This window comes from Maylandia zebra, linkage group LG17 (assembly GCF_041146795.1).
Source record: "Maylandia zebra isolate NMK-2024a linkage group LG17, Mzebra_GT3a, whole genome shotgun sequence".
Lineage (NCBI taxonomy): Eukaryota > Metazoa > Chordata > Actinopteri > Cichliformes > Cichlidae > Maylandia > Maylandia zebra.
This window is the reverse complement of record NC_135183.1, coordinates 8,478,103-8,494,852: the sequence shown is the minus strand read 5'-3', so window position 1 is coordinate 8,494,852 and position 16,750 is coordinate 8,478,103. Positions and strand designations below refer to the sequence as shown.

The 16,750-nt window shown below is 39.9% G+C and overlaps 1 protein-coding gene across 2 annotated transcripts in view; it reads right to left on the bottom strand.

The window, feature by feature from the left end:
• LOC101467313 (contactin-associated protein-like 4) overlaps window positions 1-15,870 on the bottom strand; it is a 106,456-nt gene extending 90,586 nt beyond the window's left edge. The window contains exon 1 of one of the 2 annotated variants that reach the window (XM_004562100.3): window positions 14,873-15,870. In XM_004562100.3, coding sequence (XP_004562157.3) covers window positions 14,873-14,954 — 82 coding nt within the window. In that variant the 5' untranslated portion in view covers window positions 14,955-15,870. Of the gene's footprint in view, window positions 1-3,227; window positions 3,317-14,872 lie in introns of those variants that run through there. The other variant, XM_076875849.1, reaches the window with a different exon arrangement.
• Between the last annotated feature and the right edge of the window lie 880 nt (window positions 15,871-16,750).

The following is a 16,750-nucleotide window of genomic DNA, read 5'->3' as shown; positions in this document are numbered from 1 at the left end:
TCCCAGTGCATAGTTTATGTGCTAATGTTAATACCAGAGAGCTGAGTGTTGGCAACTTTTACTCACTGTGTGTCTCAACAATTGGCATCTTTATATGCAGTACTTTTGCCAGATTTACTAATCTAAGTATGAGCGCAACCCCTGAATAGCGCTAATAGGTGTGATTAATTGCACCACTTTCTAAACACAAGCACAATCAGTCCATTTCAATATGAAGTGCAAAAACTAAGACGTGCTTTTTTCTGCACTAAATATTGGTGCAATTAGTAGTAGACTGAGTGTCAAAAACATTAGCAAATCATTTTGCACACTTTAATTAAATATTCTTTTTCTTCTATTTTGTGCCGGATTACCTTGTGAATAATAAGGAAGTCTGGCATTTATAGACTATATCAGAGATAACACAGTGGTTGGAGTGGATGGTAAGTATGTAAAACATACAACTATAATATCAGAGACCAGTGTTTGCATCCAGAGTACAGCTCCCTATCTAGTTAGTTTTAGGCATCCAAAGCACTTCAGTTCAAGATATTGAATACTGAGTGGTATCTAACATTTTAATAAATGACAGATAAGAAAGATCAAGTTAAATACTTTCTGTCGTGGTCCTGGGTCTGACCCAGAGCTTTTGAGTTCTTGAACATGTTCACTATTTGTTTGTTTTATTTTTTGTATCTTTGTACTTTCCTTAGTATTTAGCTCTAGTGCTTAGTTGCTGTTGTTATGTGTATTGGAATTCATTATACTTCTAGGTTTAATGTCTTTATATTTATTAGTGTCTCTTATTTCTTCGTTGCAGGTTTTGATTATTTAATATTTGCTTGTATTGTGACATGGACACAGAAAAAGCATCACATTTACAATCACATTCTTTCCTCACAGCCTGTTTAGAATCACCAGTTAACCTAACATGGATGTTCTTGAGACAGTGTGAAGGCCAGAGTACCTGGAGAAAGGCCACACAGATATGGGGAGAAGATGCAAACTCCACACAGAGAGGCCCAAAAGCTTGTTTGCCAACCAACCTACTACCGAGCCCACTCATTTTTGTACATCATACTTAGTTGTAATTTTATGTATTCAGTTCATTTGGAAATTTAATTCAGTGGACTTTAGTTGGTTCAGTTAAATATGTGTCTCTGCACAGTTAATCACTACATGCGATATGAGAGGTCAGCATGTCGCCATTCCTAAAGATGGCCCCAAATAATCCACAAAATCATGAACTTGCCCAGACAAACCAAAGCATACCTCTTTAAGTCCTCTCTGTGTTCTTTGGCACAGTCGAGGTAACTGCTAAGCTAAACTCCAGCTACTAAACTGATACCAGAACAACTTATGCTGTCATTGAACGGAACTGAGCTACAATTGATCTTTTCCTAAACCCTTTTGGAGCAAGCTCACTTCTCCTGTTGTGTCTTCCTATCTCTCTTTTCCCTGCAGAAGTTGTGAAATAAGACTATTCTGTTGAGTCATCCATAATCATTACTATTTCGTGGCCATGAAAGTCAAAGGAAAAGTTTGCGTGGTAATGCAGTTTGGCTGAGAACGATATGAATCCTGTGTCTTCTTTGGCTGCAGACCACAGCCTGACAGTCTGACAGCTCAAGTGAGATGCTGTGCTGCAGGGCTGACTGCTAACAATGAGAGAAACGTTAGTTCCTCCACACCAGCCCTTCATCTGTCTATTAGCAACACACCAGGCCAGTAATTCTGCTGACTCATGATCGAAGCCCTCCAAAGTTACAAAATCACATTAAGCTATAAAACACTCATAAATTCACCTTCCCATGCAACATAATTAACCGCTCTTTTTTGACACGGCATGAAAACATCACTGCTGTTTGGCATTGCTGTGTTAACTGCATTGATGTGAGGATTCATGGGAGGCAGACCCAATCAGTAAATTATATCATCAAAAGGAACTGTGCTGCAACAAGGCCACAATTAAAACATGTATCTGTAAGCTTTAACCCTTACCACATTACAGCACATGCTGAAACTAGTAATTTAAAAAAAAAATGAATGAACACATTGGTAGTAAGCAGGAAAACTTAAGACCATTCACTATGAAATATGTCAGTCTTTTGTAGATTGGAAGAATTGCTGCTGGTTACATCACACTTACTAATGGACCCAGAAGGAGACATGTGGATTATGTGATGCAAATATCATTAATGGATCATTTTTGCATTTCAAAATAGGGACAAATACACTGAATGGCATACTTGTCTTTATAGACATTCTCCCTGAGAGAATATTAAGTGATATTAAAAACAAACAAACAGACTTACAAATTATTATCTGCTTCCTCCTTTCCTTTTTGCCTCCAGCATTCATCCTCAGCATTGGGTAAGAAGTTAGTCCTAAAGATTTTTGCAAAGCATTGTTTTTTCTTTCTTTTTTTCCTTTTAAAGGTACATTATCTAAACCTGAAGTTTCACAAATTCTGTCAGACAATTTGGATGTATTACAACAACTCATACAGATCTAAAAACAACTATTGTTTGTAACATTTTAATGACAGTAACCATTGCCTTTATAAACTACAGTGGCAATGATTCACCACTCCCTCTGAAGTTATCAATGGACAAGAGTTACAGTCCCTATGGCCACTAGAAGGCTTTGTCACTTGAATGAACATCATTACTGGGCATCTGCTAGAATGACTGTTGTTCCTCTGCCAAGATGAGGAGCCAAGATGGAGCCTCAAAACAAGTTTGTCTGCTGTGGTGTTTGTTCATTTCTCTATCGGCAAGATTTTGCAAAACCCAGAGCTGAATTTCACAAAAAAATGGTGGAACTTGGACAAAGAAAAAAACAAAAGAAATTTAAAGTGGACCTGAAGAGCTTTCTAAAAAAACATATGGTCATGGCCTTAGAAGATGATTACACTGTGCACAACAGTGTTCCCCAACCACTATGCTGCGAGAAATGATCAGGTGTGCCGTGGAAGATAATCTGGTTCAATCTGATTAGTACTCTGAGCCAGAGGTCCCCAACCTTTTTTGCGCCACGGACTGGTTTATGCCCGACAATATTTTTCATGGACCGGCCTTTAAGGTGTCGCGGATAAATACAACAAAATAAAACTAGTACCGGTACCGAAAAAAAGAAGATTTATTCATAACACGCGTGAAAAGACCCAGGAAAACAGTTAACGATAAAAACGATAACAAAAGAATGCTGAAAACCGATAAAAACCCTGAAAACCATAAATTTCATACCTGAGCCTCAACTCTCGCGGCCCGGTACCAAACGACTCACGGACCGGTGTGTTGGGGACCGCTGCTCTAAGCGATCAGCGTAGCGTGCAGAACAATTACATTCTCTTCCAGTAGAGGGCAGTACAACTACCTGCTCTAATTAAATAGGTTGCCAACTGCCAGTAAAACAGAAGAAGATGAACAAGAACTTATATAATAGTCGTGCTGTGAGTGAGACAATGCAGCATGTAATAGCAATAGATAAATATTTGAAAAGAAAAAGTAATCAATTTAATTCTAGATGAAGGCCCTAGCATGAGTAGTAGACAGAAGAAAGCAAAAATGGTATACTGGGGACAAACGGAGCCAATTCCGCTATACCTGGTGCACGGGGAAAATTATTATGTTTTTTTGTGATGTTTTGTTTGGTGGTGTGCCGTGTGATTTTTCTAATGTGAAATATGTGCCGTGGATTCAAAAGGTTGGGAAGCACTGCTGTACAAGACTTATTATTTTGGTGAGAGCACAGTCCCTTCGATTGGGTTGGAACTTCTCCATTGACATTAACTGCAAATATAGAGACATTTACTGATGGTATACTTCATATTTGATTTGATTATATTTTTTACTCCCAAAACTCCACTCAAGGAGAATATGCAAACTCCACAACTGGTGTGGTCAAACCTTCTTGGTGCAAGGCAGCACTGCTAAACACTGTCCACACTAGGAGCCTAAGAGCTACTTGACATGTTCCTCTGTTTTCTCAGTTCTTGCATGACATTTACCCTCCAGAGACAGTACATATCTTGACCACAGAAAAGTTTTTTTTCACTGAAAAAGTTCATCTACTTCAACCAGTCATTTTTACTGATCAGTGTCAAATTACACACAATCCAGCAATAGGGAGCCACAAGCCAGCGTATTCATAGTGTCAGTCCCAAGCCTGGATAAATGGGGAGGGTTGCATCAGAAGGGCATTCATCATAAAATCTTTACCAAGTCAAACATGCAGATAATAAAGAATGTCTGTGCAGGATCGTTAAGGGCCCCGGTTAACAACGACCGCCTCTGGTGCTGTTGGCCAACAGGGTGTCAGCGGAAAATCTCCTACTGTTGGACAAAAATAAAAGAGATGAGAAGGAAAAGTGTGTTAGGAGGTAGTAAGAAAGAAGGAAAGGCAGGCTTGCTGAGGTGAGAGTAGGGACTTTAAATGCACGGTTTATTACTAGTAAGGTGACAGAGGTGTCTGTTATAATGGAGAAAGGTATATACAGGGTGGGCCGTTTATATGGATACACCGTAATAACATGGGAATGGTTGGTGATATTAAAGTCCTGTTTGTGGCACATTAGTATATGTGAGGGGGCAAACTCCTCAAGATGGGTGGTGACCATGGTGGCCATTTAGAAGTCGGTCATCTTGGATGCAACTTTTGGTTTTTCAATAGGAAGAGGGCCATGTGACACATCAAACTTATTGGTAATGTCTCAAGAAAAATAATGGTGTGCTTGGTTTCAATGTAACTTTATTCTTCCATGCTGTCAGGGACCAAGCAGTAAAGCATAAAGGACACAGGTGGTTTTAATTCAAAAAACGGGTTTTATTGACCCAAAAATATGAAAATATATTTAACAAAGCCAAAACTTAAACAGGCCGACCAATAAAAGAGGTCAACTCAATAGACTAAACTCAAGATAATAATTAACAGAACCTCAAACAAACATATGACAAACTGACCTCCTGAAATGACACACAGGGGAACTTAAATACTGGTTTAGCTAAACCAAATGACACACACGGGGGAAAACAAGATGGCTGCCATATAACCAACTAATACAAAACATTTAAACAAACATGAAACACTCCCCAGGCAATGAAGCATGTGGTGCAATCCAATTAGGCTGTCAGTAGTACTTCAGGTCTCCCAGCCCTTTGCCACACCTTTTGCCAGACAGGAGGAGACACCAACCCCCAGGTAACTCAAACAAAGAAAGATATATTAATATAACATAAACCAGAACTTTGACCTTGCAAGGTTAATATGTGTGCACGCCATATAAACATTGGAAGGTGTGATGGAAAAATGAATACATTTAATAAAGAAACGATATTGAACAATAAATAGAATATTTTAAAGTAGTGACTGTAAATTAAACTAAAGTGAATCAACGGGTGGTGAGGTGTGGAGCTTACCATGTGTGGCATGCCATCACACATGCGTTATTTACAAGTTTCTCTTTGTTTACAGCCATTGACATGTTGAAGAGGTTAACACGTGAGGAGCGGATCGAAATTGTGTTGATATCTGGTGAACGCAGTAACCGGGTCATTGCAGCAGATTTCAATGCAAGACACCCTACGAGACCACCCATCTCCCATGCTACAGTTAGCAAACTGCTTGCTAAGTTTCGTGAAACTGGTTCAGTGTTGGATTTGCCAAAATGTGGACGCAAGAAAACTGTCACTAATGAAGAAACATCAGTGGCTGTCCCAGCTTCATTCAGCAAGAGCCCATAGCGTAGCACTCGCCGCATGTCAGTGGAGAGTGGCATTAGTCGAACATCCCTTCGGTCCCTTAGCTACTCACAAATGGCACCCTTACAAACTCCAGCTACTGCAGCATCTCAACGAGGATGACCCAGAATTTGCAGAATGGGCAAAACAAAAATTGGAACAGGACCCTCAGTTCATGCAGAAGATTTTGTTCAGTGATGAGGCAAACTTTTATGTGAATGGTGAAGTTAACAAACAAAACCACCGCTATTGGTCTGACACTAGCCCACATTGGATGGATCCCTCCAAGACTGTTGGAACAACAAAAGTGATGGTTTGGTGTGGTATATAGGGTACATCGATAGTGGGTCCATTCTTCATCAATGGAAACCTCAAGGCCACTGGATATTTAAAAATTGCTACATGATGATGTGTTTCCCTCTTTATGCACTGAAGCTGGCACGTTCCCTGAGTTTTTCCAGCAAGATGGTGCACCACCACATTATGAGTGCCAGGTCCGAGCATTCCTAGATGAACAGTTTCCTGGAAAGTGGATTGGTCGTCGTGAGCCAGTTGAATGGCCCCCAAGGTCTCCCAATCTGACCCCCTTAGACTTTTATCTTTGGGGTCATCTGAAGGCAATCGTCTATGGTGTGAAGATACGAGATGTGCGGCACCTGAAACTACGGATACTGGATGGCTGTGCTGGCATTTCTCCTGCGGTGTTGCTATCAGTGTGTGAAGAGTGGGAGAAGAGGGTTGTATTGACAATCCAACACAATGGGCAGCACATTGAACACATTTTATAAGTGGTCAGAAACTTGTAAATAACTCATGAAAGAATAAAGTTACGTTGAAACCAAGCACACCATTGTTTTTCTTATGACATTACCAATAAGTTTGATGTGTCACATGGCCCTCTTCCTATTGAAAAAACAAAAGTTGTATCCAAGATGACCGACTTCTAAATGGCCACCATGGTCACCACCCATCTTGAGGAGTTTGCCCCCTCACATATACAAATGTGCCACAAACAGGACTTTAATATCACCAACCATTCCCATGTTATTACGGTGTATCCATATAAATGGCCCACCCTGTATATTGTGTGTGCAGGAGATCAGATGGGAGGGAACCAAAGCCAGGAGCATCAGTGGTGCATCTTACCATGGTATAGAAAGGAACTGAAATAGAATAGATCATGAATAGATCAACAGAAAAGATCATGAGCTTGAAGCTGGGAATCAAAGTGCTGATATTGAATGTTGTTAGTATGCATGCCCCACAGGTTGGACGTTCAGAAAAATTAGAGGAATTGGAGAAGATTTAAATGGACATGTAGGTGAAGGGAACAGGCGTAGATGAGGATGTGTTGGGTAGGTATGGTGTTAAAGAAAGATGTGCAAAAGGGCTGATGGTATTATAGCAGGTATCACAACAGACTTGTAAACCTTCTCTTTCACTCTATCCTTCTGTCACGAATCACCCGTAGCACTTTAGCACTTCCACCCACTCCTGCACTCTCTTCTCCACCTATCCAATAAAGCCTTGATTGATTGATTGATTGATTGATTGATTGATTGATTGATTGATTGACAAGAGAGGTGGAGAAGAGAGTGCAGGAGTGGGTGGAAGTGCTAAAGTGCTACGGGTGATTCGTGACAGAAGGATAGAGTGAAAGAGAAGGTTTACAAGTCTGTTGTGATACCTGCTATAATGTATGGCTTCAGGACAGTGGCACTAAAGAATAACAGGAGGCAGAGCTGGAGATGTTGAGATTTTCATTGGACGGACAAGATTAGAAAAGAGTACATCAGTGGGACAGCTGAGATTGAGTGGTTTGGAGACACAGTTAGAGAGGCAATGTTAGGTGTATATGCGTTGAAAGATGAATAGAAAGGATGTTGGATGGGTAGCTGCCCGACATGAGGAAAAAATGTGGAAATAAATTCACGAATGTCATGGAGTCTAGTGTAGTGACAGGTTGGTATGAAAGAGGAGGCTGCTAAGGATATAGCAAAATGGAGGTAGATGGGCTGCTGTGGTGACCCCAAATATGAGGAGCCTAAAGAAGAAGAAGAAAAAAAAGGTGTTAAATCACATATAAAATGTGAACTTCCAGAAGCGAGGGGTGAATTCTTTTATATTCAGGCACAATAATTTGTGTGACAGGCAATCATTTCTAAATAACGTTTTATTGTAATGTTTCACACTAAAATGTTCTATCGACATGCCTTTGACTTATATTTTATTGTATATATTGATCTGTGAGAAGCAGATTTTCCTTGGATGACATCCTGCAACTGAAAAACCTTTGTTTCTCAAGGCCTGTCTGATAAATAATAGCCCACAATGACAATATTGCTTCTCATACAAAGTGACATTGAGGGTTCCTTTCACAATCTTTTTTTCTCTTTGTGGTTTTCACCTTCCATCAGCCTTCCATCAGTTTTAACAAAACTTAACAGAACAGAACATGCTAATAAAAACACACATTACTGTAACTATGAGTAAACACTACTACAAAGCAAAGCAAACACACTCAACAAAAAAGGCACTACTGAGAACAACAAAGGAATCATTTCAGTTGATGACTCAGTCCAGTTCAATTCAATTCAGTTTCTAATCATTCTAATCTAAATCTAAATAATTCTAAATAATTCTAATTACAACAACAGGCACCTTGAGGTGCTTTCTATTGTAAAGGAAGACCCCACAATAATACAGAGAAAACCCCAACAATTAGATGATGTCCCTGTGACCAAGCACTTGGCAACAGTGGGAAGGAAAAACTGCCTTTTAACAGGAAGAAAACTTCCAGGAGGGAGCAGCAGCCATCTACCGCAGCCGGTTGGGGTATTCAGCATATTTTAAGAGGTTCTTACATATTCATTAAACTGAAAACAGAGAAGGTCACCGACTATGATTAGGTTCAATGTGACGATGATTTCCTGTTTAACTGGTTGAGAGAGGAACAAAGGAGAATGCGATACATGCGATACTGCACACAGGGTAACATGATTAACAGTCAAATTTTTGTTTTTTGTTTTTCACCAAAAAATTCAGTTTGTTTTTCTCGAGGCAGTTCAAAGTGGATTTATACAATAATACAAGCAGTTAAGTAGGTTACTATTCACCTACCACCCTGCTACTCCACCCCCAGCCTTTGTTACAGTAATACCATACAGAGAGAGATTGTGATGCAGGACTGAACAGGACTTCATTGCTGGGACTTGTGTTGTTGTGCACCACAGAGCAGCAGCTGTGTGAAGGTGAGATGAGGAGAGACAAATGAATCCGAATACACACACACACATACACACACAAAGAAAACCCACTGATGGATGAAATGAGAGAAGGACCTGGGAGTGTCACTGAATGGATTAAAGACGAAGGGCGCAGGCAACGAATGTCCATGCAGGGCAGTGAACCAAACTCCTCCACTTTCTTGTTGATTTCTTGTGCCTTCCACCACCATATGCTGATCTCCTCAGCTTCTCCTCCATTACGTTAACAGAAATACAGCGTATTCTTCTAAGGATCAGCTCGTATGACCCTTCCTTTAATAATAAATGACTTTGTAGCCATATCATGTATTTAATTTGAATGGAAGAACACATTATTCTCCACATGAGATTGTCAAAAGCAGTTGGAAAACCTTAAAACTGTGAAGGGCAGTAGGGAAGATCTTGGGCTCAAAGCAAGCACATAAACATTAATTCCACTAAAATATTGATGCAACTCTTGCATTACTCACTGCAATAATCGATATTGTTAAGATGGCAATGGCTTAGATGATTATGTCAAAGGTGTTGCGTATGCTGACAAAACCCACAGGGAGTTATGTAAAGCTGTTTCCTTCAGCTCTAAGGAATATTTTAGCACCTTTTAAGTCACTGTTTTGGTTTCTTAGCTTGTCACTAACAAGTGTTTCAGCAAAACAAAGCAGAAAAACCCTGCAGTTCACTTCATTAGGCATTAAATGGTTAAAACTGCTTCCTCAGGATGGCAAAGCTGAGGTACGAGCCAGAGAAATTTTGTTTACATTTTGAAAGTGGCCAAATACATGTTCATGCTCTCTCTGGGAAGTTCCAGGTCAACAAATCTGTTAATCACGAATTGTTTTTTGACAATTAGCCACCGTTTAAATCCTAACATGTTTACCTTTGATTTATATTACCCGAGAACAGCAGAGCACATCCCAATATTTTTGCACAGTTTCTGTGCCTCTTGAGCTACCTGATAACTGAAGGAACCTAATCATACTTCCGTGTCAGTGTTAATGGGTGGCTCAGCTGGTGAGGTGACACAGGGAAAGTCTTTATGTCATTAAAACTACTCGCATTACATGAAGTTCATGTGTAGAACAGACAAGAACACAATAACAGTAACTTTCATAGTTTTTTGTATGTAAGTGAGGGATGTAGCAGAGTGGTGGATCTGACTGACAAATCAAGGTACACGGCGTGCTAATATAGTAGCGACTTGTCAACAGCAAGGCAAGAATACTTTGGGGCCTTTCTTGTCACTAACAAAACACCTGATGAGTTTATGGGCTTGGTTGCAACCAACTTGATCTTTATTATGGTCCTTCTGAGCTGATAGACAAGCAATATTAAGGCTGTTCTCCCAGAGTCTTCTATGAAGAAGCAGTCAGAAAATTGTTATCATGGATTATCCTGACCACCCTGCACAACACTTAGTGGGTGGGCAGCAGAGAAGCATCTGTAACAGACTGATTAACTCCACTCCAAGGACAGATACAGGGAATCTTTATAGCACACGCTGTGACTTTCTATGATACAATAAAACACAGAGAATTATCTACCAGATATATAATATCAATAATATATTGTACAATAACATATTGTGTAATATATTATTGATATTATTTCTATGTATTACTATTTGTATTGCTATTTTTTACTTAGTTTATTTTGTTTTTAATATAACAAATTATCATTAGTGTCATTATTATTAGTATAATATGCTGGACAGAGTGCAGCTTTAAGGTGCTTTTGCAGTGGCTTCAGTTTTCAGACTTTGATGGTAAAGCCATCTTTTATATACAGTCTATGAGGGTTGCACTGCCCCCAGGTGGCTAAAATGTAATGTAGGCTTGAAATCTTTGTTTAGCAACAAAGCAGAAAACATAAGTTTTTGGTAGGTTTATTTCCAGCAACCATGGTTGAAACTTCCTGGTCAGTGCTGCAATATAAAAGAAGGACTGTAAGGAAAAAAAAACTGGAGTAAAAAAAAAAAGGATGTTTAATTAATTATTTATTATTGTTTAATTTCAAAAATATGTTTGATCAAAAGGTTCAGACTACACTCATTTGAAACAGCAGTTAAGAATCTCATCACATCTTCCATTTAGCAGCTTTTTCTGCAGATTTTCCTGTAGAGAGTGATGGTAATCACAGTGTGGTTTTGCTAATAGCTGATGACTACAGTTTCTGCTTTCCTGCTGCTCCAGAGAGTGACAGTGAGTAGTGACCTCAGCAGAATGTGGCCAATTCTTGAACCGATAACAAGTCATCTGATATAATGACAGGCCCATTTGATGAATGGGTCTGTTTTTAGGCAGGCAGACGTCCGCTGGGGAGCTGGCCTTGGGCAAATACAAAATCCCAGAGGTTACAAAGGCAGATGGATGGACTGCAGTTCTCTGTCACTTTTATGGCTTAACTACTTGTCCCTGGATTAATAAATCTAGATTCATGACTGACAGCTCCAGGCTCACACCACCAGGTACTGCCACCTTTGTGCAACCTTGGTTTAATCAGAACCTCTTCATGACTCCACATCTGCTAAATACATGACATAAAAATAAGGGCAATTTATACTTAACTACTTTGCTCTTTTGCCACATACTGGCTCTCTAAACCTCATGAAGCATAAAGGACAGGGATGGTTTGCAGAGACACATTCGCATCAAATTGATTTTATTCCGTGGTTTTAGATCACTCTGTGCAAACCACCAGCTCATTGAAAAGTAATAAATTCTGATGAGACAGGGCTGTTCCCATATGAAGCGGGGAGCCAGCCACAAATTTAAATCAACTTCTCCCCCAGCACATTTTTTATTCTCTGTCTGGCTGTGACTGGTGGAGATGAATTTCCAGCACTCTTAGAAAATAACAACACCTTAAAGTCATTGTCGTCCCAGCCTCGGCTATTTAAATAATCAAACATCTACCCTCAGCCATCTGAGAGATGAAACGCATCCTGTGCTACCTTGGTGCCCCTGTCGGTGCAATAATCAAAAAGAAGATAAAGAAAATTTGTGTTTTCTTTCAAGTTTGAGAAAAATGCAAAAAGAAATGTGTCTACCTGTATTGTGAAATGAAACAAAGCAAACAGTGAGGGTGTGTGTGGGAGGAAGGAGATCCAGATTGTTTCTCACAGATGATAATGGTGGTGCTGCTGATGATGCTAATGATCTAAGGGGTGAAGAGTCTTCGCTGGGGAAAAAATAATAGCCTTGGTCATTTACTCAAATGTTTAAAATGACATATTTATCCAGCAGGTGACCTCTGTTTTGTTACTAGCAGCAGCAGCAGTTGCATAATGTTCTTAAATGGTCATTAAACCCCCAATTAGAAATGTACGTTTAATGGTAAGAGAGCCTTAAAAATAAATTCTCCTCTTCATGAATTGATTAGCAGAGGATGAGCGCTGGGCGAGAAAGTAAAACTTTTAATTTCCACTGTGGCTGTTGACAATCACGACACAAAACACTTTTCTTGGCCTACTTTCCAACTTAGGTATGAAAAATCATTGGATTTGTCTGCATTATTCTCACCTTAAAGTGACTCTGTATTGTACTGTAATTTCGCTTTAGGTATCACCATCTTTCGGGTTAGGCTTGTGATCGTGAGTGAGTGGATGAAAAATTTATTTCAGTCAGGACTACAGCAGTCAAAAGATTTTTATTTTCATCTTCAGCAATTTACATTTGTTCACATTTGCTCTTTCTGGGACCTCTCTGTCCTTCTCTGTGCATACACGCAAAGCGAGCTCAAAGAGAACAGAGCAGCCATCAGATAATGACGCTGATGAGGTCAGAAGCACCGTGGAATGAAGCAGCTGTGGTGGAGGTGGGTTGCAAAGCAGCTTGCAGATGTGCAGCAGCTGTATGCAGGCTAAAGCAGCATAAATACCATGCCTGATATGACTTATGCTAATTGGATTTAAAGATGAATAGCAGCTCAGCCACCGGCTTATGTGTGCTGGCACTGAGATCACCTGTTCTGCCTAAATTGATGCTACACACAAATAGCAAAGACGATTTCAATCAAACTCATTGTTTGGTCATTAAATGGCATCTAAACCCCTCTACCTCAGCACCTTCCGTGTCATCACAGATACCTTGACTTTAAGTACACACAGCCTGAAACATCTTGTTGTGTCCAAGGCTGAAGTCTTTGTTTGAGCTGGGAGTTAGTTAGGGTAAGGACTGGGTCGCCAAAGAAAGAATTAGTTTGTGTAACATGTTGTCTGTCCACATTGGGAAATAAACTGACTCATAGCTGTTCTGGAAAGTGACGAGTTCAGCAGTTCACTTCCTCACCATCACACAGCTGTTCATTTAGTTTGTCATGTGGGTATGTTATATTGTCATTTTGGAAACGTTAGAGAAATTGGCTCAGTGTGTGCGTGCTTGTGTGACAAAGTGGGTATATTGACAGATAGAGACTATTACAGAATGGACAGAAGCATCCCATCCTCCTTGTAGGAAACATGATGAATGAGATGGCAGTTCTTTACTGAGCTGACACCTGCTCATTGCTTAGGAAGCATAATATGGACAGACGACAGATTGTTAGACGGATGATAAAGGCTCCCACTAATACACATTACTCTGTAGATCAACTATATGAAGCAAAGTGAAATTGCTGGCTTTGCGATTGTTAGGCTTCATGAACCTGAACAAAGTGGGTCTGCACCAACACTGTCTTTTCATCCAAATTTAGGTCATTTTCAGGCAGTAATATAAATACGTCCACTATCTATCCAAACAATCAATGCAGCTGAGAAAGTGCTATGCCTGTGGATGCCCATCTTTACAGTCGTCCTCCTGATTGTTTTTTGTTTTTGTTTTTTTTGGCCAGTTGTGTGCACAAAACCATCTGATCCTTTTGTTTTGTTTTTTAATCTGAGATGTCACATACAAGATTGCCCTTATTTACAGTATCATGGAAGTAGACTACAGTAATTACAGTGGGAAGCAGGGGGCCATGACATCTTACTGAACCACTTCAACTGTGGAGGTCCTGAAACCATTCACTAAATTCCTCCCATCAAAAACTAACAGCTCATATGCAGTCATGGACTGAACAGCAGCAGTGAACAGGAGATGTAGCACACTTGTTGCAGACAAAAATTCTATATCTGTTATACAGACATGTTCAGTGGTTTCTTTTAAAGAAATCTCCTCACACCATGAAATCACTTTTTAAGGATCTTTTTCTGAACCTTAAAGAAGCTCCAGGATCCTACACAGCTTCCCTGCCTCTCCAGGACGAGCCCACAGTCTCTCCCACTCTCCTTCTCATGAGAAAACATCAAATGCTGAAAAATGATAAAATAAGAAGGCAACTGGAATTCACTATCTCTTAAAACTTGACAGCCGTAAATCCCCAGAGGATATGCGCTCCCTTTCAACAACAAGCCCTTGTGGTGGTCGGATTAGATCCAGTCAACTGTTTAATTCACTAAATTTACTGCGCTGAGCTTCTCCTTGCCAAACCCGGAAAAACAGGTCAGATCAGTTAAAGCTTTCGCAGGGCAGACACGAAATATTTCTTCATTTTAAAATCATTTGTACCTTAATGACTCGAAAAAATAATCAAGAAATTAAATCCAAATAAACAAACTGTAATGTGTTTTATGAGTTATTATAGTTATTTATAATAGCCTTTTCAGGGGTTTTTTGTGAATTAACAATCTGCAGAATATATGAGAACAAAGACGAAGAAGACTTTTTCTTTCTTTTTTGCCAGCTGGCAGGTTAATTAGCGGGCGTGTTTACAACCGTCCAAACATATTATTCTCATTCATTACAGCTGAGTGAGTCCAGGTGGAATAGTAAACCACAGGGATGACTTTCAAGAAAACACCCCACTCTACATCTCTCCTAAACAGTGCCAGAGGCGCGCGGAGCCGCTCACCTGCACCTGTCCCACAAGAGCCGAGCAGCAACGAGGCGATCAGCGCGATAATCCCAGCAAGTCTTTTATTCCCTCGAGGCATGTTGAAGGGACGGGATACTGTGGGGTATAATCCCGCCTGTCTGAGGGTAGCAGTCCGTCCGTCCTCCACCTCCTCCCCTTCTTCTGCTTTCCTGTTCGCTTCTCCCCTCTGCTCTCCTCCAGCTGCGCTCCGGTGCGCTGCGCCGCACCGAGTAGCCTCGCTGTCACAGTGTACAGAGGCAGGCCGGTGCCCAGCGGAGGGAGGAAGAGGATGCTCACACGCCGCTTGTACTCCGCCAAGTGATGGAGGCAAAAGAATGGAGCCGTGAGGAGGAAGGGCTCCTTTTTTTTTTCCCTTTCTTTCTTTTTACGATACTGTCGCAGGTCCGAGTCCAACGCACTGCCTCCCTCACTGAGATGAAAGAATCTTAAGAGTTCCTTCTGGGAGCCCCAGGACTGGTTTAGTGCCACCACCACGGCGCAGTGAGCGCACTTGATGTTTAACTCTTTAGGAAGCTTTCCCCGTAAAAGCAACACAACTGTCACGTTTATTTGAACAGAAGCAGGAAAGGAAAGGATAATTCATAAGGAGACTATGAGGCAGTTTTGAGCTCACTCTGAGACACCCGAACAAAACTGCTATTTTTTAAATTTGCAGTTTTGATCACTTTGTGGTCAATTTTAGTGTGTTTGTAACGATTTTTTTAAAAATCGTCTAACTCTTTCTTCTTTTAAAAACAAAATATATTCAAATGTCTTTGCTTTACGCTGGACATCAAATATACCCCACTTTATAAAAAAAAAAAAATAAAAAATCATTATTAGCATGATTCTATATCAGGCTGCATACATGTGAACATCACAAAATTACGCCCAAAGCTACTGATCCAAAACTCAGATTTAAGGTGAACTCGTTCTTCTACACAGCAAATCCAGCATGTCCAAATTAACACTGTCGGATTTGATTTCAACACTATTAAAGTGTCTATATGGGTCCACACCAGAGAGTGTTAATTTAACTCTTTTTGGAGAGTTGGTACGTTAACTCTGATTTAGTGTTAAACACCAAATCTGTCTGGAGTTGATAATTTAACACTTGGTGTTAAGAGTTTATATATTAACTCTCAAAGAGTATTTTAGTTTAACTACGTAAGAGTTATCTTCTAATTCATTCTAAAAAGCGGGAATTTTACTGTTCTGAACTTCTAGAAATTTCTTTTGGAAATAAACATTTACTAAAAAGATGCAATGGTTTTTGAAAAACATTTATTCTGAACTGTGCACCACAATTTCAAAACATCTTCTGAAAGATGTAACAGTATACATGTTCTCACTTTCATTAGAATTTTGTTTATCAAAAGGTCTGACATGGTAAATGCAAATAACAGCATTCTCATCACTTATTTCTTCAATACAATATGCATGTCCTTCATTCATCCCTTTGTGGAACTTCAACGCACTTCTGCTCTCCCCCATATTCCATCTTCACAAGCATATCCTGTGCGGAGATTGAATAAAAATTAGTTGACACTAATTAATGGCACAAATAATCCAGTAAACAATTGCAGCACAGTAAAAAAAAAAAGGAATCCTCTTTGAGCCATTACTTGTGTAAAGTATTTTCCCAAAAGACAAAGACACAGGCAACAGGTAATACTGAACTAAATGTAAAACCTCAACCTTTTTCATTTTTACCTAAACCGTGTGCACAAAACTCTGGAGGGATCTAAATGCTACCGTAGAACCCAGTCAGGACATCTGCTACTGCTGTTTGCTCGTTTTGTTTTGTTTTTTTATGGGCGATCGTTTTCAGGCTTCAAGTAGCACCATTATACCAACATTTCACATTCTACACAT